Source organism: Caloenas nicobarica, chromosome 1 (assembly GCF_036013445.1).
Source record: "Caloenas nicobarica isolate bCalNic1 chromosome 1, bCalNic1.hap1, whole genome shotgun sequence".
Classification (NCBI taxonomy): Eukaryota; Metazoa; Chordata; class Aves; order Columbiformes; family Columbidae; genus Caloenas; species Caloenas nicobarica.
The window spans coordinates 43,641,316-43,663,063 of NC_088245.1; the positions used below are offsets into that span (position 1 = coordinate 43,641,316).

Here is a 21,748-nt window from a genome sequence, read left to right on the forward strand (position 1 = left end):
GAAGATGCTGGAGCAGAGGAAGTGTCGCTGCCAGAAAACAGAGAGCACACAAGGGGCAGGAATGAAGCCTGCAAATCTTTACATTCCGCCTTGTGCAGCCGTTGCCCTGCATCTAGTTCCAGGTGCTCCATTGCACCTTGCTATTTAATAAACTGTGTCGTCTACTCCGTGTCTTCGTTTTGCTGCCCAACTGGAGTGCTTGGGACCTCGCAGATTTGGATGAGGACCGTCCTATCTTTGAAGGCTCACTCAGGCTTTCAACCCATGCAGGCACTTAGCACGTCTCTCTCTGCCCTTGCTCTGAAGGAATATCAGTCGTGCAGACGTCTCCAAGAGGGAGCACAAATCTGTGCCCTTTTCCTCTGGGGAGCCCTGAGCCATGATTGCGCTCAGATCGGGGACTAGCGCTGAGCTACTGCTAATAATCAGTTACCAGGCTCTTCCTTCCTTTCTAGAGCAATCCTCCTAGTGGTCTGGGCAGAAGGTGGTGGGCGAGCTTCTGGTATCCATGGAAGCTTTGCAGCTCCCACAGGGATCTGATGGATTTGTAGCCCACCGAGGGGAAAGGTGCGAAGAAGTGGGCACAAGCTGGAATGGGGGAATGCCACCTCAGCCTAAGGAATAATCATTTTCTCTTGTGGGGGCAGTGAGAGAGCGGTGTCAGGGAGCAGCACAGGCACGCTGCTCCCTCGGGGACGGGGAGCCAAAGGGGGTCCCGTCGCCAGCCAGGCAGGGCCCAGCCTTGGCCTATGTGCGCAGGGGGAGCAGGGCATCCCGGGGCAGGCAGACGCGGCAGCCAAGAGCCCAGAGGGACAAACAAGTGCCCGGTGAGGTGGCGGCCTGGCAGAGCTGAGACAGGGAAACCCTGACAGAGCCGAGACAGGGACGGCCTGACGGAGCTGAGACAGGGCCTGGCGGCCTCTGCCTGCGCCTCAGTGGGGCTCCTGGGCCCATGGGCTGGAGGCCCCAGACACCTGGCCTGGGGCTTGAGGCCCCAGGTCAGCCTGCTGGTGGCCTCTTTGTGCCACAGAGATTGTGGAGTCTCCACACTTGGCGATGCTCCAAACTGGACGTGGCTCTGTATCACCTGCCCTGGCTGACCCTGCTTTGAGCAGGGCAGGGACTGACGAGTTGGACGAGACGAGGCTCCTTCCACCCTCGATGATGCTGGGCTTTCAAGGCACAAATGTCTCCTGTGGTCTGGAAACTTCATGCTGCAGGCCCGCTTTCCTTCAGCTACGCCTCCTGCCTGACTAAACCAGCCTTTTGCCCGATTCTGACGTCAGCTTTGCTCTAACTGTAGTCTTCCTCGGGCTATGTGCAACAGACAAAACAACCGCAGACTGTAGCCAGCATCTCCAGGCACAAAGGTGGCAACAGCCTCCTCAGACACCAAGTCACGTTGCGAGGTCTGATGCCACCAGTGAAGAACGGCCATAGAGTTAGCCAAGGGAATCTTGATTTCTAACCCCTGCTTTGAGACCTGCAAGTGCAGAAGAACCATCGTGCTCCAGGTCTGGCTGGGCAGCAGTGGAAGCAGCCAGCTCTGGAGGTTCACCTGGCCCAGTCCTCATCACTTCAAGTGCAAGGAGATAGCCAGCTAGCAATTACAACTTGGAGAAGCCACCCTTCACAAAGTCGCCGAAGCACACTTGGCAAAAGCAGACTTGCCCCTCCAGGCAACCGCCCTTCACATTGGTGAATGTTAAGGGATCTCTGGGCTCTAAAACCAAAACAGCTTTGAGAAGACACCAAACCTACCTTCAAACTGTAAATTGGACCCATTCTGCACATACCTCAGAAAGACACCTCCACCCAGGAACAGTCCTGTAAACTCCCCATAAAGGCCAAGGACATGAGCAGCAGTAAGTTCCGTGGTGCTGTGTAAGATGAAATCTGGCTGCTTAGCAGTCCACTCAACCCCCTCTGCAACACCTGAGCACAGCACTTGCCCTGATGTTGGGGGTGTGCAGGGAGAGAGACAGCTCCAGTGACAGAGAGCATGAGAGAGGACCAGAACGGTTCTGGCCCTCCCTCCTCCTGTCCACCACCTGCTCACTGCTAGGCGGTATGTAGCTTCTGAACTCCAACACCGGCATTGCAACAAGCCTGACTCAGCATCTCTTCTCTAGTTGGCAGCAGGTAGCATCAGGGAATGCAACACATCTGGCCGAATGCAATTCTTTTTGTTCCTGCATGTCTTGCACTGGTTCCCCGCAGCGTGTGAGTGTCAGTGCTGGAAGCACCCAGTGAAAGGGTGCACATGGGTCTTTTCTCCACACAGGAGACTCTCTGGGTACAGCACTGCCCCAGCCACCCTCCATGTTTTGCAGCAACAGCTAAGAAGAACACAGGAATCAAGTGCAAGGGAGTATTTTCTTTTTGTGGAAATAAAACAAAAAGCAGCACAACAACAAGTGTTATACTGAAAAAATACTCTAGTTTCACAACAGCCTTTCCGGTTTGAGCCATCTCATCACCATGCACTGTGCATGCCTCCTCCAGCCTCACTTTCTGCTGTAGAATCCCTAATACATCATCTCAGTAGCATTCTAGCCACGTGATCATCAAGACTCCCTAATGGAGGGAGTCCAGCTGCCACAATGGGTCAGTGGAGATTTATTTTTCAGTGCTCCCACTGATCTGGTCCCATAACGGCATTCTATTGCACAGTTTGGCAAATATATTTAACTTTTGTCAAGAGGCAAATATACATTGTGAAGAAGGACTACGGTTTGCCTTCTCTCCCATGCAGTTTGTTCCTGTGGAGTTAACACCGTTCATCAAGTCTCTTGCTCTTTCCCTTCACCACTGTCCAGGTTAAGACTTTTGAGCCAGTAAGGTTGTTAATTTAATCTTCCCGTCCATTGAGGCAGTGAGGCAGGTCCCACAGTCCATAGCTGTGCTCCAATCCACTGTGACAACAGGAGCTCGGTGTCCTCCTAGGGAAAGGCAGCTCTCCAGAACCTTGTCCTCACCATTTAACTAAAAGGAAAGCATAAGATTTTAAGGAGATACGTTTCTGTGGTGGGGACAGTGCATCCACAGGCGAAGCCAAAGCCTGCTACAGACTTCATTTCCCTATCAGCATACACAATTAAGCAGAAAAATCAGAGAGATGTTGAGATGCATGTAGCTCACGAGAAGAAACAAAGTTCTAGTCTCACAATAGAAGCGCATGCTCTCAAGCAAGCTCAGCTTCTGACACCAGCCGAGCTGCAGTAATTAAATGAGACAGGCTGAGAGCACACACTGATGAGGAGCATTTAAGCCTAAACTATAGCTCATGTTAGTGCGGGTGCTCTGAACGTCCCAGATGCACAGTAAAAATTCCATCTCCTCTGCCTTGCAATGACTTATACTGATGGGCATCGACTCAAGAGGAGGCAGGCAAAAGGCATGTGGTCAGTAACCACTTGCTACTGTGGCACAGAACTTTGGGTACTTGGAACCATTCAGCCTTATCCTTCATTTCCTTTCAGTACACAGTAAGAGGAGAGAATCTGTCTGGGACTAACATAACATCAGCAAGTACACAAGGCAGATTAAAGATAGGCATCAGTCAACTATCACACATTTTGCATTGAACTGGCATGCATCAATGTATTAAGTAAAAAAACACAAAACCACCAACTTTGTCCTAGGGACTCGGGCACTACGGAAAACTGCTGCAGCTAAGCTTTAAGAACAAAGAGCACACATACTCTAGCTACAAACACAGGGCCAAATACTTATAGAAGGTTCAAACACTTGCTTAATACCACACACGGCTAAAATGCACACTGTATGAAACTAAGCATCAGTTTTCACAGGGCAGGGAATGGTAGGTGCTGTTTGAGAACTTCCACTGGCTGATGTTGCAGCCTTGTAACAAGAGCTTGTATGGATGCGTAAGAGTACTTCCCATCACTTCTCAGATTTACCTTAAAAATGACTCCTCCAGTAGAAGAACACGTCAACATATAGTTGCCCTCAGAGTCAAAAGCAAAAAGCCTTCCTCGTGGGAACTGGACTTGCTTGTAGCCACTGTATCCAGACAGAACAAAAGGACCTGTAGCTTCACTGGGAAGATTGTATTCAGACACCTTCAAGCCACTTTTGTGAATATTCCACTGAATAAACTAGAAGAAGAAAAAGAGATGACAAAAGTGAATAGTTAAATTGACTGGAATGAAAGTAGAGGGGACATTCTTTGTTTTTAAGCAAAGTGGCTATTCCTTACAAATTGAATATGGCATTTTGACATCCAGCATGCTGGAATCCATAAAGACCGGGAGGCCCCTCAGGCCCCTAGGGTGAAATCGGCGTACTCGGCTCGCTCCCTGAAGTGCCTGTTCACCAATGCGCGCAGCATGGGGAATAAGCAGGAGGAGTTAGAAACCTGCGTTCGGTCAGGAGATTATGATCTGGTGGCATTAACAGAGACATGGTGGGACAGCTCGCATGACTGGAATGTGGTCATGGATGGCTGTGTCCTTTTCAGGAAAGACAGGCCAGCCAAGCGTGGTGGTGGAGTTGCTCTTTATGTGAGAGAGCAACTACAATGTATAGAGTACTGTCCAGGTGCGGGTGAGGAGCAAGTTGAGAGTCTGTGGGTGAGAATTAAGGGGCAGGCTGGCAGGGGTGACACTGCTGTGGGTGTCTATTACAGGCCTCCAGATCAGAGTGAGGATGTTGATGAGGCCTTCTACGGGCAGCTGAGCGTGGCCTCACAGTCACAGGCTCTGGTTGTTATGGGGGATTTTAACTACCCTGATGTTTGCTGGAAGGACTACTCAGCCAGCCAGCCTCAGTCTAGGAGGTTCCTCCAGTGCATTGATGACAGCTTTCTGATGCAAATAGTGGAGGAGCCGACTAGGAGAGGTGCGCTGCTGGATCTCGTCCTCGCTAACAAGGAGGGTCTGGTTGAAGCAGTAAAGGTGGGGGGCTGCCTTGGTTGCAGCGACCATGAGATGGTGGAGTTCAGGATCTCCTGTGGTGGGAGCAGAATACCGAGCAGAATTGCAACCCTGGACTTCAGCAGGGCCGACTTTGGCCTTTTCAAACAATTGCTGGAGGAAATCCCGTGGGCAAGGCTGCTTGAAGGTCAAGGGGCCCAAGATAGTTGGTTAACTTTCAGGGACTGCTTCTACCAAGCTCAAGATCAGTGCATCCCGACGCGCAGGAAGTCAAGGAGAGGAGCCAGGAGACCTGCGTGGTTAAGCAGGGAACTGCTGGGCAAACTCAAGTGGAAGAGGAGGCTTTACAAATCATGGAAAGAGGGGCTGGCCACTTGGGAAGAATATAAGGCTGTTGTCAGAGGATGTAGGGAGGCAACTAGGAAAGCTAAGGCCTCCTTAGAGTTAAACCTGGCGAGAGGGGTCAAGGACAACAGGAAGAGCTTCTTCAAATACATGGCAGGTAAAACTAACACCAGAGGCAACGCAGGCCCACTGATGAATGGGGTGGGTGCCCTGGTGCCAGAAGATAGAGAGAAGGCAGAATTACGGAATGCCTTCTTTGTCTCTGTCTACTCTGCCGGAGGCTGTCCTGAGGAGCCCCGTACCCCTGAGGCCCCAGAGGAAGGCAGGGCAACGGAGGAGTTTGTCTTAGTTGATGAGGACTGGGTTAGGGACCAGTTAAGCAATCTGGACATCCATAAATCCATGGGTCCAGATGGGATGCACCCGCGGGTGCTGAGGGAGCTGGCTGAAGTCACTGCTGGACCGCTCTCCATCATCTTTGCCGAGTCTTGGGAAACGGGAGAGGTGCCTGAGGACTGGAGGAAAGCAAATGTCACTCCGGTCTTCAAAAAGGGCAAGAAGGAGGACCCGGGCAACTATAGACCGGTCAGCCTCACCTCCATCCCTGGGAAAGTGATGGAACACCTTATCCTTGGTGCCATCTTAAGACATATCAAGGATAAGAGGGTCATCAGGGACAGTCAACATGGCTTCACCAAGGGGAAGTCGTGTTTGACCAACCTCATAGCCTTTTATGAAGACGTAACAAGGTGGATTGACGATGGCAAAGCAGTGGATGTGGTCTACCTTGACTTCAGCAAAGCATTTGACACCGTCTCCCACAGCATCCTCACGGCAAAACTGAGGAAGTGTGGACTGGATGATCGGGTAGTGAGGTGGACTGCAAACTGGCTGAAGGAGAGAAGCCAGAGAGTCGTGGTCAATGGGGCAGAGTCTGGTTGGAGGCCTGTATCTAGTGGAGTGCCTCAAGGGTCAGTTCTGGGACCAATACTATTCAACATATTCATCAATGACTTGGATGAGGGAATTGAGTGTACTATCAGCAAGTTTGCTGATGACACCAAGCTGGGAGGAGCGGCTGACACGCCAGAAGGCTGTGCTGCCATCCAGCGAGATCTGGACAGGCTAGAGAGTTGGGCGGGGAAAAATTTAATGAAATATAACAAGGGAAAATGTAGAGTCTTGCATCTGGGCAGGAACAACCCCAGGTTCCAGTACAGGTTGGGGAATGACCTATTAGAGAGCAGTGTAGGGGAAAGGGACCTGGGGGTCCTGGTGGACAGCAGGATGACCATGAGCCAGCACTGTGCCCTTGTGGCCAAGAAGGCCAATGGCATCCTGGGGTGTATTAGAAGGGGGGTGGTTAGTAGGTCGAGAGAGGTTCTCCTTCCCCTCTACTCTGCCCTGGTGTGGCCTTGGCCTTGATGTTTTATTCACTGCTGTGGGAAGCTGGGAACCTGGTTGACCTCCCTGACAAACACATCGGCTTTTACAACTTCTGCCTGTGGAACGAGACAGCTGGGAAGCTGCAGTGCCTGGAGTACAAGCATCTGCAGGTGATGGGCATCAGCCTACTAGGAATAGTTCTAGCCAGGATTTGTGTGTACACCTGTCTGGTCTTCAGCATTTTCTACCCTATTTTTGTTGCACATGTGAAGTGCACAGAGGAGAGAGAGGGCTGGAAGGTGATCCTCATCATACTCATCATCAAGACAACAATCCTGTTTGGAGGCCTGATTATGTTTCTTTTCCAAACCTCACAGTGGATTCACCCCTCTGATTTCACTGGAGGCTTCCTGGCACTGCTTGGGACTCAGGCTCTGCTACTGCTCCAGATTCTCACTGCTACCTCATCTGGACCAAGCACACGCATCCATGTCAAAGCCTTTTTACTGAGGAGGTCATGCCCACTGAGATTCAACAATGAAGACGACGCAACAGCTATTGATAACCTGATTTAAAACAGTAATCCCACGACAGCTTTAGTCACCGGCAGGAATTTGATCCTTAGTCCAAAGACCCATGTTGAGCCATGCTCTGGCACACGGCTGTGTGCAGCTCTCTTGCGGCGAGCAGGCAGCAGACACTAACACTCACAGCGCAGCGTGGAAACTTCACAGTAACAGCAGCGTGTAACACACACCGTGGCTTGGGGCACAACATCAGAGCAACAGCATTCCTGGCCTTGACCCGGAGGACAGTGGACAGATCAGAACCAGCACACAGTGGACACAGCCCTCTGGCCATATCTAGCCTAAGTATAAGCAGCCAGAGAAGCAAACAGGCTTCCTTTCTCTGAGTTGCCTGAAGAGACTCTGCTCCTTCTCCACGTCCTGGACTAACCAGGGATGCCTTCAAGGCAATTGTGACTTGAGGAGCTGTGGCTTCACACTGCTGTCACAGCAGTGGCAGCCTCAGATGTGTACTGGAGATACTTTCTTCAGCAGGACCACCTGTACTTCACCTGCAGGAATAATATCTGAGGTGACTCTGCTTTAGTTCATTAGGGTGAAGGGGCCCACATCCAACCCCAGCAGCAGCAGAGCACCTGGAGCGACAGCCAAACAACTTGCTGAACATAGCCCTGAAGAGGAGGGTTTCCACAAGCCAGCAGAGGATTTGGGTGCAGAGCCCCAGGTTTGTCCCTACTGATACTACGAAGCCAAGCCCAGCACTCCAGCAGCCTTTGAGACTCTAGGAGAGACTGGATCTATCTGAGGGCAGCTTACCACAGAGCCAGCTCAGCTCAGCCCAAAACATACCCCATGCAAGGGTGTGCTCAGGGAGCAGGGCCAGGGCCGCTGCAGGCTGGGTTGCAGTGCCCCAGCTGGGCCATCACAGCCAGAACACTGGATGGAGGCTCTGCCACGGCAATGCACAGCACTGCTCCATGCCACATCTGTAACCTCGCACAAACCTCGCCGGCTTTCCCCCCCATCCCCTTCAGGCACATGAGGGTCCGTTTTCTCTCCTGCTGCAGTCTTTGGGGGGATGTGGCTGGTGATGCTGGTTGGCTGATTCTTCATTTCAATAAAGGCTCTCGCGCCTGCTTCAGTCTCATCTTTGTTTGTTCACCCCCTCTTCAGACTGGGAAGAGGATGCTAAGCCATCCTCATCCCTTCATAGACCCCCATGCACAATGCCATGGGGTTAGCCCCCTCAAGATGGTCCCTGCCAGTCTGCTCCCACCCATGTCTTCCTGAGCTATGGGAGGCCTGCCCAAGCCTGGAGGCACATTCAGTGTCAGGTCCAATGTGGACAGACTGCCAGGCCTCACTGCAGCTGTCACAGGGGGACCACAAGGACAAGGGAGCCCAAAGGCTGGCCAGCAAAGACATTCCAGGCCCAGCAACTCCGTGCTCCCCTCCAGTCCCAATACTGACTCACCAAAGAGATACTCACAGAAACTCAAATGTCCTCTTTAATCTGTCCATGCTCCAAGATACCAAACAGAAAGGAACATAATCTAATCTGGAGCACAGCGCACACTGATAGAAGTGAGTGCCCCCTTCCTTCTTCCCCATGGCCTTCATAGGCCTCCTCCCAGCTTCACAGGCCATCAACACAGCAGATACCCAGCCCACTCCAGGCTGTCCTCCTGCAATGCTGTCAGAGGGGCCACCTCCCCTTTGCTCCTGGGAAACCACAGAGGAGGCAGCATTAGCTGAAAAAGATCTCCCTGACATATTTCAGAACATCATCTTCAGAGTCCTCCCAGTCTGTCCTCTCTGCATCAGCATCAGCACCAGTGTCAGGAGGGCATGGGAGAGCCGGACCGCGGTCACTGCCTGCCCCATTGCTGGCTGTGCTTCCAGGTGCCTTGTTTGGTGCTTGCTGAAACTCCTGCCCGCCTTGGCTCCAGGACTGGGTTTCCTCCTCACCTTCCTCGCACTGCAGATTCTGCCCAAAGAGAAAACAACCAGACACAGCTGTGCGACTTCAACCCGGGAGCACTCTAAGGAGGGAGGGGGGCAGTGCGGAGGGGCAGCCCATCGCCAGTCCCCAGGTTCCCAGCGGAGGCAGGTCTTGTCCCGCAGTGCCCGGCCGGGGGATGAAGGCAGCTGTACCGGCCCTGGCAGCCCCCGTGAAGGGCCAGGGCCGCGTCCCCACCCCCGGGGGTCCGGGCTCACCTCGGCCAGGACCGCCAAGGCCACGTCCACCAGCTCCGCCTCGTTCATACAATACACCACCTCCGCCGCCCTGCGCACCGCACGGGGAGAGACGCTCAGCGGGGGGAGCGCCGAGCTTCGCCCGCCGCCGCCGCCGCCGCCGCTCCCCCCGCCCCAGCGGCTCTACCTGGGCCGTGCCACCGCCTGCCGCCGCCTCCGCACCGCCTTGGCGGGGGGCGCCGCCGCCCGCTCGTCCCCCGCCGCCCCCATCCAGGCCGGGAGCAGCCGCCGCCGCCCGCCCGCCGCCATCTCTGCCGAAAGTCTCAATCATTTATACAACATCCTATCAGTATATACACGCCCTCAGGGGAGTCCTGTAAGCCTGATTAATTACAATATTTGCATACAACTTATATAGCATGACTCTTACTACGTCTGCTCAGTGAGTAGGGGATCTTCTGCAGGTGGGAAGCCTCCGAGAAAAAGGTATGGCTTTCTATTAAAATAATATTATCATGAGTAAAATTTTCTTTTGGTTATGCACGTCCACAAAATTTGGCGATAATCACTAGGTAATAAATCAACTGCCCTGCACGCGACCACTTTTAGCACTGGTGAATGTTAATGGATCTCCGGGCTCTAAAACCAAAACAGCCTTGAGAAGATACCAAATGTCTCTTCAAACAGTAAATCAGACCTATTCTTCACATAACTGAGAATGAGATCTCTGCCCAGGAACAGTCCTGCAAACGTCCCATAAAGGCCAAGGACATAAGCAGTAGTAAGTTCCGTGGTGATGTGTAAGCAGATAAAATCTGGCTGCTTAGCAGTCCGCTCAACCCCTCTGCAACACCTGAGCACAGCACTTGCCCTGATGTTGGAGGTGTGCAGGGAGAGAGCACAAGGGAGGGTCTTTTCTCCACGCTGGAGACTCTGGCACATCACTGTCCCAGCCACCCTCCATGTTTCGCAGCAAAGACAATGACGAGAGCACAGCAATCAAGTGCAAGGGAATATTTTCTTTGCTTGCTATCCTGTCCACCCCACAGCTGCTGCCAGCTCTCTCCCACAGACGTGGGACTGCTGCCTCCACCTCAGCACTTGGGACAAAAGCGGATCGCTCCTTCACAGAGGAGAGAGGCCCGAGCTGCCATTAGCACGAGGCGAGGCAGCTACACAACCCAGATGAACCCTGCAGTGCTTGGAAAGTAGCACCTGTACCGTGAACATGCCTGTAGTGAGCACTTCAGTCTCCAGCAGTAGTGCAGTAAGCCCTGCATGTGTGTGTGTGCGCGTCTGTGCCTTGCTCTTTATCAGCTGGCTGTGAAGATGTGTAGGATGGCTCATGAATGGCCGTTGCTCTTCCGGTACACAGGACACGCAAGTGTGGAGGTATTGATACCAAAAAGTCGGCAAAAAAGACTCTTTAACACTGTTTTGAAAGTGTTAAAAAGCAGGCACTTCTATTACAGTACGCCGGACGCTCGGAGGATCGCTCCTCTAATCGAGCATGAGCGTGACTTGCACTTTTTGGTATTTATTCCATATACCTCTTGCATATTCATTTGTCTCTACTGCTTAGTTAATACATTAAACATAAATTATTTACATAACCCCACCCTTTCCCGGAAGTCCATCTGCGGTATTCGAGAGTCTTTGTCGGGGGTCTCTAGTGCTCCCCGGTGGTCTTCGCAGCTGGTGCTCCCCCCGCTGTCAGCTTCTTGACCTAATTTCTTCAGCAAGCATATTGTCATTTTGTGCTGCTACTCAGCAAAAGTCCTGTACCCCGCTCTTCATTTAGTGGAATATTCCGCTTTCCCAGCTTGCAAGGTTTCTGTTACATGATGCCTAGCCTTGGTACATCAGGCCTAGTCTTGTTACATTATGCCTAGGGGTTTCTAAAAGATTTTTGTTCCTGTTATCAGTATCTTTACCAAAGGCATTTCCTTCCCTTCTATATGTAGCCTTCCTAAGCAGCTGCAGCAATATGCGGGCTGTGAAAGGACAGGAGAATATCCTGGGGGAGGCACACAAGGCCCAGCAGTACTTGACAGCTCTTGCTCTGGGACAACTGCTGTCCTTTCCGGATCCTTCACCAAATGAGCGTTTGGAGTCCTGGAAGGTGAGGACGAGTGTTGTGGCAGCATTGAAGAAAGGCTGTAGGAAATCACTGCAGATATAGGAGAGGGGCCAGTATAAAAGATGAAGCAGTAACATGGCTTGTGAGAGTTGACATGAGAGTCAAAGCAGTCCACTCCGTTTTATCAAACCTAAGCTGACTACTGGGGATTCTTGCTGTGGTTCGATGGCTGCAGGAATTGAAAGAATGGCATATCCGCACCAAGGGCTAAGCCGAGTCCCTGAAGAATGCCATGAAGAATAAGGAGAGAGACTTAACAGGTGCTTTCACCCGTGGCTGACACAAAGCAAATGACTGTGCGTTTCTGTCTCTACAGCGGCTGTCAACAAGCCCCTCTGTGTCCACTCCTACTGCATTTTACTGCACAGGGGGACACATCCTTCAACATTTTGCTCCTAAGGAGTAGGCAAATAGGGCTCCTGAACAGCACATATGCTGTAAACAGCACATTTTCAAAGACAGATCTTGGCCTCCCTTTCAATAACCCACCCACTCTTGCATGCAAAATGGAGCAGACTGCAAATCTACCTGGCCTTCATTTTCTAAGGTCAGGCTTGCTTGGGGTTTTGGCTTCAGGCAGCACTGAACACCGTCAGAGCCAGCTGTTTCAGCACGACGCAATCTGGTGACGCAAGGCAGGGAAGGAGGGGGAAGCCAGGTGGCAACGGACCTCGAGATGCCCACAGAAGTCACTTGGCTGCTTGCAGCCTGCCGAGGCACAGCTACCCTAACGCACCGGCAAAAAGGAGCCAACCAGCAGGCCCAGCTGTGGTCCCCAGGCTGCTCTGCCAGCACTTCAGCCCATGGAGCAGGCCTGCAGCTCCCCAGCTCTTTCCTTGCTGTCCTGCTGGCCCTCTTCTCCCTGCTTGGTTTCTGGGCAGGGGTCACGTGCTTCACGTGCCCAGCACCGTGCACAGAGCAGCTGAGGCACATTCTCTTCTGGATCACAGGAGCTGAGCAGCATTGCAGAAGAGCTCACTGGAGGAAATCTGGCCACGCAAACACACGCCTCAAACCAGCACGATGTACATTCACAGGAGCCCCGAGGGGGTGTCACTGTGAGTGACAGTGCGAGCTGGGCGAGAGAACTCCCGAGGTCCCTGCCCACCCGAGAGAAGCGCTGGCCGCCTCCAGCTCCACTTTTGGGGACCCGCATCGCCGGACTCTGCGGCCACACGCTGAGGGATAACAAGGAGCTGCTGAGGGGAGGGTGCTACAGCCACTGCCGCAGCCTCCAGCCACCCACCCCACCGCGGGCCACCCTTATGGTGGAGCGGGTGGATGCTCCGCTCTGCCCTGCTCTGCCAGCCTGCTCCCTGTAGTGACACTTCCGTGAGGCTCAGCACGCCTTTGTCCACGGTTGACTTCTCAATTTCGCGATAGGTTTGGCTCTCCAGTTGGAACTTAATTACTGCTGGACTTCTCATTTATTATTAGTCGAATATGAACTTTTGAGTAAGCCTCATGCTGAGGTCTTTTGGGCTGTCTAGCAACAGTGGCACAGGGCGAAGCTTTGCTGCGCGCTCAGCGCTTCCTCGGCAGCCCCATCTGTGGCCACCCCCGCCGTATTCTCCCCCAGAACCGCGCCCGACGCAGACGGACGCATCCTTCAACAGTCTGAACGCGGCAGCGAACTGGGCTCCAGAACCGCAGCTGTGCAAATGGCACAGGTTCTGGGCTGCTCTCGCCCTCTCCGTGCCCTCTAGCCTTGTTTGCCAGGGGCTCGGTTCTAGGCTGCTCTCGCCCCCTCCGTGCCCTCTAGCCTTGTTTGCCAGGGGCTCGGTTCTAGGCTGCTCTCGCCCCCTCCGTGCCCTCTTGCCTTGTTCGCCAGGGGCTCGGTTCTGGGCTCCTCTCGCCCTCTCCGCGCCCTCTTCCCTCGCTCTCCCGGGGCTCGGCAGAGTCCGCCGGGTGCCTCCTGCGACTGCTCAACCCGGAGCGGGCCGTGCCCTCGTCGCCGCGAAGCATGCAGTGCTTCATCGAACTGCTCAGGAGGGTGCCGGAGCAGCCACCGTCCGACAGCGCTTCCGCGCCCAGCACCGCCGGGGCCTTGGAGCTCCGGCAGAAGGGCCGGGGCGGGCTGCACAGTGCGGCCGCCAGCGGCGACCTGGTCCGGCTGCAAGGAATCTGGTGGCGGAAGAGATTCCGTATCAACTCGCGGGATGCCAACAAGCAGTAAGAAGCGGGCAGTGCCCATAGCGAAGATCCGCGTGCCCTGGCTGCAAGAGCCGGCGAAGCCCAGCACGATCACGAGCACCCTAGGGACAGGCCGGCTCCACAGCGCTGCCCTTACCGGAGGCCCGCCCGAGCTGGGACAGGAGCCAGCGGATGCGCCACTCTGCCCTGCTCTGCCAGCCTGCTCCCCGTAGCGACCCTTCTGTGGAGCTCCGCAGGCCTTCGTGCAAGCAGAGACGGCTCCTTTCCTCTTCCTTTCCAGGACACGGAGTCACAGAGCCACAGGGCACAGCTTCCCGTTGCTGCTAGAAATCCCATCTCCCCTGTCTCTGGGATACATCCGGCGCAGGACTCGCTGGGGGCAAAGCCAGGGGCTTACGCAGACTCCACAGTCTCCGCAGACCTATGTGGCCTCCAGAGGCTCCAGGCTGCCAAGGCGCCGTATCCTTTGCTCTGCTGGGTGGCCGGGCAGGTCTGGCTGGAGGCAGGGACCAGTGCCTGGGCACAGGAGTCCGGTTGTGCACCTTCATTGCCACAGCTGAGAAGATGCCTCCTGGCTCGACAGAGGTGCTGAGGATGGTGCCTAGCCAGCCCCAGGCTTTGGGTGTGCAACTGCTGCCACCGGCTCTGGCACGGGAAAGCTTGCTTTTGGCTGCTTTTTTGGCAGTTGAGCCTTGTGGCCCTAGGTGGTAGGCAGCACAGCCTGAAACGATGTCTTCGGCTGTCTTGTCTGTGTTAACTGGATGTATTTAATTTCTAGGACGCGTCTGCATCTTGCTTGTGCGAACGGCCATGCAGATGTCGTTCGATTTCTGGCAGGAAAGAAGTGCAAGCTAAACCCTCGTGGCATGTTTAAGAAATCGCCGCTGATGCTGGTACGTGGAATAAGTTATGCTGTTGTACGTGGGGCTTGTCAATGATGCACTGAGAGATTCCTGCCTCGCGTGATTCTTTACGTAGGCCTGTGTAGAAACAAGTATGTTGCAGTCAGGGGGGAAGGGGCATATGTTGCCTTATCTTTGAAGACGCTCGTACTTTCCCGTGTTGGGAAGATGCAGGAGTTCTGACAGAGAGAAATGTACATGTGGGAAGCGACTCCTCCCTTGTGGCTTGTTTCCAGGCAGTACAGCACCAGCACAAAGACTGTGTGACCGCTCTGCTGGAGCATGGTGCCAACCCCGACCACAAAGGTGCTGGTGGCAACACTGCCCTTCACATGGCTGCCATCATGCCCAGCGAATCGATGGTGGAGCTCTTACTCGAGCACAATGCCCATATTGATGCTAAGAATGACGTAAGCTTGGGCTTTGGGTAAGGCTTCTCTTCCCCAAACTCGCTTGACTTTCCTGTGTTCTTCTAAGGGAGACGATTTCTCCTTTCAGTTGGGATACACTCCGCTTGCCGTTGCGGTCATCGAGCGCCGTGAAGAGATGGTCGAGTTCCTCCTTCAAAACGGAGCTGACGTGAACGCTCGAGATATTCATCAAAGGTGAAAGTTTTGTCAAAAGCGTGCATGGGACTCCTGAGCATTGTTCAGATTGGATTGATGGGAGCTATAGGAATGAGCTTTGAAAAAGAACCAGGAGCTGCCCAGAAGGAGCTCCTTCTGTGACACTTGTGAAAGCAGACCCGCACTCGGCTGCTCTCTTACCTCAAGGGACGATCTCTGCACTGAGGACTGCAGGAAAGCGTTGGCTGTGGTGCCAACAAACGCACGCGTGCGCGTGCACACACATGCACACAGAAACAGACACACATACACAGACCTCCCGAGTCTGCTCTGGGGAGACTCTTGGCCTGGAGACCTCCTGAGGTCCCACCACCCTCAATTGTCCAACGCATCCATGTGTTTTGCTGTAATTTCGCTCTGCCTGTAGGAGGGGAAATGAATTGTTTGAGGAGCAAAGAAGGACTCAAGTAATGGCAAGGCAATGTCTGCAGAAGCTGAGTGGAACCTCTTGTGTTCCAGCTTGAACCCATTACCCCTTGTCTTACTGTTGGTTGACACCGAGAAGAGCCTGGCTCCATCCTCGTGACACCCACCCTTTATATATTTATAAAAATTGATGAGGTCACCCCTCAGTCTCCTCTTCTCCAAGCTAAAGAGACCCAGCTCCCTCAGCCTTTCCTCATAAGGGAGATGCTCCACTCCCTTAATCATCTTTGTGGCCCTGCGCTGGACTCTCTCCAGCAGTTCCCTATCCTTCTTGAACTGAGGGGCCCAGAACTGGACACAATATTCCAGATGAGGTCTCACCAGGGCAGAGTAGAGGGGAAGGAGAACCTCTCTCGACCTACTAACCACCCCCCTTCTAATACACCCAGGATGCCATTGGCCTTCTTGGCCACAAGGGCACAGTGCTGGCTCATGGTCATCCTGCTGTCCACCAGGACCCCCAGGTCCCTTTCCCCTACACTGCTCTCTAATAGGTCATTCCCCAACCTGTACTGGAACCTGGGGTTGTTCCTGCCCAGATGCAAGACTCTACATTTTCCCTTGTTATATTTCATTAAATTTTTCCCCGCCCAACTCTCTAGCCTGTCCAGATCTCGCTGGATGGCAGCACAGCCTTCTGGCATGTCAGCCACTCCTCCCAGCTTGGTGTCATCAGCAAACTTGCTGATAGTACACTCAATTCCCTCATCCAAGTCATTGATGAATATATTGAATAGTATTGGTCCCAGAACTGACCCTTGAGGCACTCCACTAGATACAGGCCTCCAACCAGACTCTGCCCCATTGACCACGACTCTCTGGCTTCTCTCCTTCAGCCAGTTTGCAGTCCACCTCACTACCCGATCATCCAGTCCACACTTCCTCAGTTTTGCCGTGAGGATGCTGTGGGAGACGGTGTCAAATGCTTTGCTGAAGTCAAGGTAGACCACATCCACTGCTCTGCCATCGTCAATCCACCTTGTTACGTCTTCATAAAAGGCTATGAGGTTGGTCAAACACGACTTCCCCTTGGTGAAGCCATGTTGACTGTCCCTGATGACCCTCTTATCCTTGATATGTCTTAAGATGGCACCAAGGATAAGGTGTTCCATCACTTTCCCAGGGATGGAGGTGAGGCTGACCGGTCTATAGTTGCCCGGGTCCTCCTTCTTGCCCTTTTTGAAGACCGGAGTGACATTTGCTTTCCTCCAGTCCTCAGGCACCTCTCCCGTTTCCCAAGACTTGGCAAAGATGATGGAGAGCGGTCCAGCGATGACTTCAGCCAGCACCCTCAGCACCCACGGGTGCATCCCATCTGGACCCATGGATTTATGGATGTCCAGATTGCTTAACTGGTCCCTAACCCAGTCATCATCAACTGAGGCAAACTCCTCCATTGCCCTGCCTTCCTCTGGGGCCTCAAGGGTACAGGGCTCCTCAGGACAGCCTCCGGCAGAGTAGACAGAGACAAAGAAGGCATTCCGTAATTCTGCCTTCTCTGTATCTTCTGGCACCAGGGCACCCACCCCGTTCATCAGTGGGCCTACATTGCCTCTGGTGTTAGTTTTATCTGCCATGTATTTGAAGAAGCTCTTCCTGTTGTCCTTGACCCCTCTCGCCAGGTTTAACTCTAAGGAGGCCTTAGCTTTCCTAGTTGCCTCCCTACATCCTCTGACAACAGCCTTATATTCTTCCCAAGTGGCCAGCCCCTCCTTCCATGATTTGTAAAGCCTCCTCTTCCACTTGAGTTTGCCCAGCAGTTCCCTGTTTAACCACGCAGGCCTCCTGGCTCCCCTCCTTGACTTTCTGCGCGTCGGGATGCACTGATCTTGAGCTTGGTAGAAGCAGTCCCTGAATGTTAACCAACTATCTTGGGCCCCTTGACCTTCAAGCAGCCTTGCCCACGGGATTTCCTCCAGCAATTGTTTGAAAAGGCCAAAGTCGGCCCTGCTGAAGTCCAGGGTTGCAATTCTGCTCGGTATTCTGCTCCCACCACAGGAGATTCTGAACTCCACCATCTCATGGTCACTGCAACCAAGGCAGCCCCCCACCTTTACTGCTTCAACCAGATGTGGTGCTTCTCTGTTTCAGTTGCCTGAGGACTGATGCCTCAAGCAGACAGATGGTTGTCCACCACAAAGAGGCACCTTGGACCCACTTGCAGCCATCTGCCCTCCTGTGGGGCCCAGGGAGATGGGTGCTACAGAGACAGACCTGTGATTACTGTCCTCCACGCTCCTCTCTCAGACTGCCTGGTAAACCAGACTCCTCCACCCAGAGATGTGGACTGTCCTTAGTGCTCTCTTTCAGGCTTCTGCTTCACCCTGAAAAAAAGGCAAGTGGCATCAGGAAGGGTTATCACTGGCTGCAGGCCATGCAGCATTGGAGCACTGGCCATCTGGGTCTGCATGGAGGCACAAACACAGGGCAAGGAGCTCAGCGACCTTGGCTTCAAGCTGAGCCTCTGGCTTGAGGACATGCAAATAACCACTTTCCTCCCTTTGCCCAGAATTATGTCCTGTTTTTACCACTTCTCCTCAAGAAATTCACAATGTCAGTCCCCACAGCCACTTGTGGATTTGGCACAGCCTTTGAGTTTTTAGAGTGGCAGGACAGACCCCATGCACATCTGTACCCAGTGCATGACTGAAACACTGGTGACTAGACCCTTTTGCATCTCCCTCCCAATCCCTGTCTCCCTGGACACTTGGAAGTGGGGCACCTATGTTTAATGTGCACAAGCTTCTCTGTCCCAAACTTCTTCTCCACACAGTCATAGCCAGGAGGAGAACACACACAGCATGAGGGGGTCACAGCATCCAGACACCGACCTGTCCTCTTCACCACTTCTTGTAGCTTCCCTTGGAGATCATCTTCACGACAGGCTTCTGGAGAGACTTGAGGGTCACATGGAGTATGCCCATTGTTCTGAATCTACAATGCATACACAAATGACCCGGAAACTATCCATGCTTGGGCCCAAAGCATATTGCAGAATGGACCCTCATGCACGTGTAATTTCACCAGGGTTTGACTTGCTGCTGGTATCACCTCTTGGTTTGTCTTTCTTTACACATGCTCTCCTGCAGCCAGGCACTGCTGCTCTTCTCCCTATCCCACAGGGGCTCACGCCTGCCCCCGTTCTCACTGTCACCCTGCCTCGCATCTCTCAGAGGCAGAACAAGCTGCGCCTGGAGGGCCCACCAGCTCCTCAGTGATTTCTGTCAGAACTCAGAGCCAGCCCGGTCCTGGCCGTGCTCACTCACCAACCCTTGCTGTCGTATTTCTTTAGACTGGTTTCCTAGGGCAGGCAGGCTTGCAGAATCACGGGCTTTTTGTTCAATCGCGTTATCTTTTATTTAACTACCCCACCTCCATAAAATATAAAAGCAATTAAAAATTGTCCTAGCTGCACATGTTTACTAGAGAGGGAACAGAGAATTAAATTCCTAGCAGGTGTGTGGCAGTGGTGGCGGAGAGCCACCTCAGAGACCCAGTGCTGCTATGTGATCTCTGCATGTGTGAGAGCCCAGGGAAATCTCTACCCTCTCTTCTGCTTTGAGGCTCATGTCTTTAAGGACCTATTTTCTTTTCCCAGCACTGCCCCTCTGTTCACCCTGCCACATTGCAGGCAGACTTGAGTCTCAGCATCCTGCTGCCTTCCCAGCCCAGCCCAGCAGGTAAATCCCTGTCTCCAGGTGTGACTGTGACAGAAGCATTCCCGGTGCAGGTGCCCTGTGTCAGCTGGTGCAGAGAGCACATGTCCGGCCTGGAGGAAACGTATGGTTTGGCAATGAAAGCTGAGACATGGCATGCTGCCATCAGCGCAGCCGCAGACATGCCATTCATGAGCTCTGCAGCTCAGCCCCAAGGCCGATTTGGAGGCAGCCTGACTGAGAAGCAGGGCATAAACAGGAAAAGAGCTGTCACCCAGTGTCCAGCTGGGACTTCTGCTAGGCATCTGCAGCCCTTTTGCCTCTCAGGACATGCCTGTGCCTTTGGAGGGTCTGTGGCACCTCAAAGGTGCAAGAAAGAGGAACCCAAGCATGGTGCAGGGAGCCCTAACCTAGCTTCAGTCCCCTTGTTTCTGGGCAGGCATTGCTGAAGGACTAGACTTCACCATGGAGAGCTCTGTGTCTCTGTCTCCCAGGCAAAGGGACTCATGTGCACGGCTCAGAAGCTCCCCGTGGTGTCTGTGTGTGAGATGCGGCTCATAGGGACCCTCTGTGCTACCAAGACTGCATGGCCCTTCCCTCTGCTGGCTTGCAGGCAGGTCAGCACCTTCCCAGGCTGGGGCTGTGCCTTCTCCCCTGTGACCTGCTGGCTGAGTGCCTGGGCGAAGGTGGTGGGACAGGGAGGCCAAAGAATGGAGGTCCAGTGCAGGATCTGGCCTCTGTGCAGGGACAAACATCTGTGTGAAGCTGCCGGATGTCACCACAATGAGCAGGCTGAATGCAAAGGGTTGAGGGGATGGGCTTGCACTGAAAAGCCAGAAGACTTGGCTTTCATGCATCTGCCCTCCCCAGCTGCTTAGGGGAGTAATGCCATGCAAGAGCGGTGGGAAAGGAAGGCAGTTTTGGACTTGGCACCTTTCCTTTAAGCCACTTGCTCCCCGCCAGGATCCCTCTTTCCCTCTCAGGCTGGATCAGCTGTGGGGAAGCTACAGGTGAAGAAAGAGCTAAAGATTCCTGGCAAACAGAAACTAGCCAGTGACACATGGACCAGACTGTGGAGGAACTGCCCCAGAAGTGTCCCAGAGCTGGGGAACGACCTGCTCCCTCCCAGACGTTTGCATCCTGCAGCACCACTTCTCCTGTAAGCTCCTCCCAATGTCAATGCCACTAAAAAAGTGGGGGACCCAGTGGAAGATACTTACAGGCTGCCCATCTGTCTGGGTGCGGAGCTGAAATACGCTGGGGAGGGCTAAGGTGCCGCCCTGGCGACCTGAGCTGGTCTGTGGCTGCTGCTGTGTCCCTGTGCTGCTGAGCTCTGACACCACAGCCCCTGTTGTGTCACAGGCAGCTGCCTCTGGCTTTCTGTTTCGGTTTTGGCTCCCATGGGAGCCTGATATGGTGCTCCTCCCCCATACTGCGTCATAGAAATATGAGCAAGAAAACAAACCAAGCCCAGCCACCAGCGCCCAAGCCAGGGCAGGTTTGCACTTTCTTCTCCCGGCCGTGCTAACTGATGTGAATAACTGACCGGGCTAAGCTCACCCAGGAAAGTTGTGCTACTACAGTGACTTGGGTGTCCGTGAGGGCTGAGATGAGCTTGTTTTGTTTGGACACTTCTCTAGAGGTGACCAACCACGCCATTTCTGACCCCAGTACTGCAGCACTGTTGGAGATCACTGACCACTTTGCCCAGCTGATCTTATTCTAGGGGCGTCCTTCCACACCTTTGGCTGCCTCTCTGGCAGGTATTTCCTCTGCTCTCTCTTTCCAGGCATTTGGGCAGGGAAGATTGTACCTGAAGGCTGGACGGGGTGCAATGTGTCCTGCTGTTCTCCTTCCTAGGGACATTTTACAGGTGTCCCCTGGCTGCTCCTTTAGATGCCTGAAGTCTGGCCGATGATAGAATAGCTGGGGGAGGATAGGTGTGGTGGGTGTGGGGTAGGTAGGGGGCTGATCATCAACATGTCTCATGGAGAAAGGACAGGAAGGGAGAGGAGAAAGAGAGCAGGGCTTCTACATGTGTCTGCCTGCAGGTAGGAGAGATGGGATGGCATGTTTGGGCTGCTGGGCCTGGCGTCTGTGGGTGGGAAAGGAAAGCACTTCCAAGAAGCCAGTTTCCACGAAACTCCTCTGCAACCATTTCTTCCTGGAATTGTTTCCTGAAATAGAAACGTAATTTCTCGTGTCTGTTAAGGAGATATTGGCACAGCTTTACAGTGGAATGAATGCTCTGCAGCTTTTGGTTTCTCGTGGTGCAGTTAGAGCACACACAGCAACATTGTCAGCAGTTCTAGTAAAATTAGCAATCACACGTAAAGCAGGAGATGAGCTGGGACTTTGAAAAGTGTTTTGCTTATTTTAGCCTGCTGTTTTTAAAAGTAAGCTACTACACTTGCTTCCCAGAAGTTGGTCATGATTCTGGTCCTCATTCCTGAAGGAATCTCCACAGCAGAACTCTTGTTGCCTCTAGTTAC

General features: G+C 53.4%; 2 protein-coding genes and 1 long non-coding RNA gene across 3 annotated transcripts; 1 reads left to right on the plus strand and 2 right to left on the minus strand.

Annotated features, from left to right (window-relative positions):
• Positions 1-2,055: 2,055 nt before the first annotated feature.
• On the minus strand, positions 2,056-20,621 carry LOC135984541 (uncharacterized). Its single transcript, XR_010605645.1, has 5 exons — positions 20,477-20,621; positions 18,432-18,534; positions 17,815-17,924; positions 3,924-4,121; positions 2,056-2,985 (listed from the first exon to the last, which is right to left on the minus strand). It is a non-coding gene; the product is annotated as an uncharacterized LOC135984541 (long non-coding RNA).
• LOC135998391 (transmembrane protein 140-like) lies at positions 6,625-7,170 on the plus strand. Its single transcript, XM_065651567.1, is given in 2 exon segments — positions 6,625-7,085; positions 7,088-7,170. Coding segments are annotated over 2 exon segments (501 nt in total). The 5' UTR covers positions 6,625-6,667.
• Positions 8,647-9,664, minus strand: LOC135984539 (cell cycle regulator of non-homologous end joining-like). The gene is made up of 3 exons (XM_065626923.1): positions 9,540-9,664; positions 9,374-9,443; positions 8,647-9,143 (listed from the first exon to the last, which is right to left on the minus strand). The coding sequence occupies exons 1-3, from the start codon at positions 9,659-9,661 to the stop codon at positions 8,904-8,906; spliced, it is 432 nt and encodes a 143-aa protein (XP_065482995.1). The 5' UTR covers positions 9,662-9,664; the 3' UTR covers positions 8,647-8,903.
• Positions 20,622-21,748: the final 1,127 nt, after the last annotated feature.

What these genes read in the sequence shown, in the direction of transcription:
- LOC135984539 (XM_065626923.1), bottom strand. Translation starts at nt 9,661, where the DNA reads ATGGCGGCGGGCGGGCGGCGGCGGCTGCTCCCGGCCTGGATGGGGGCG. An exon ending in CAGGCGGTGGCACGGCCCAG is followed by an intron (nt 9,444 to 9,539) that starts GTAGAGCCGCTG and finishes TGCGGTGCGCAG; the next exon opens with GGCGGCGGAGGTGGTGTATT. An exon ending in CCTTGGCGGTCCTGGCCGAG is followed by an intron (nt 9,144 to 9,373) that starts GTGAGCCCGGAC and finishes CTCTTTGGGCAG; the next exon opens with AATCTGCAGTGCGAGGAAGG.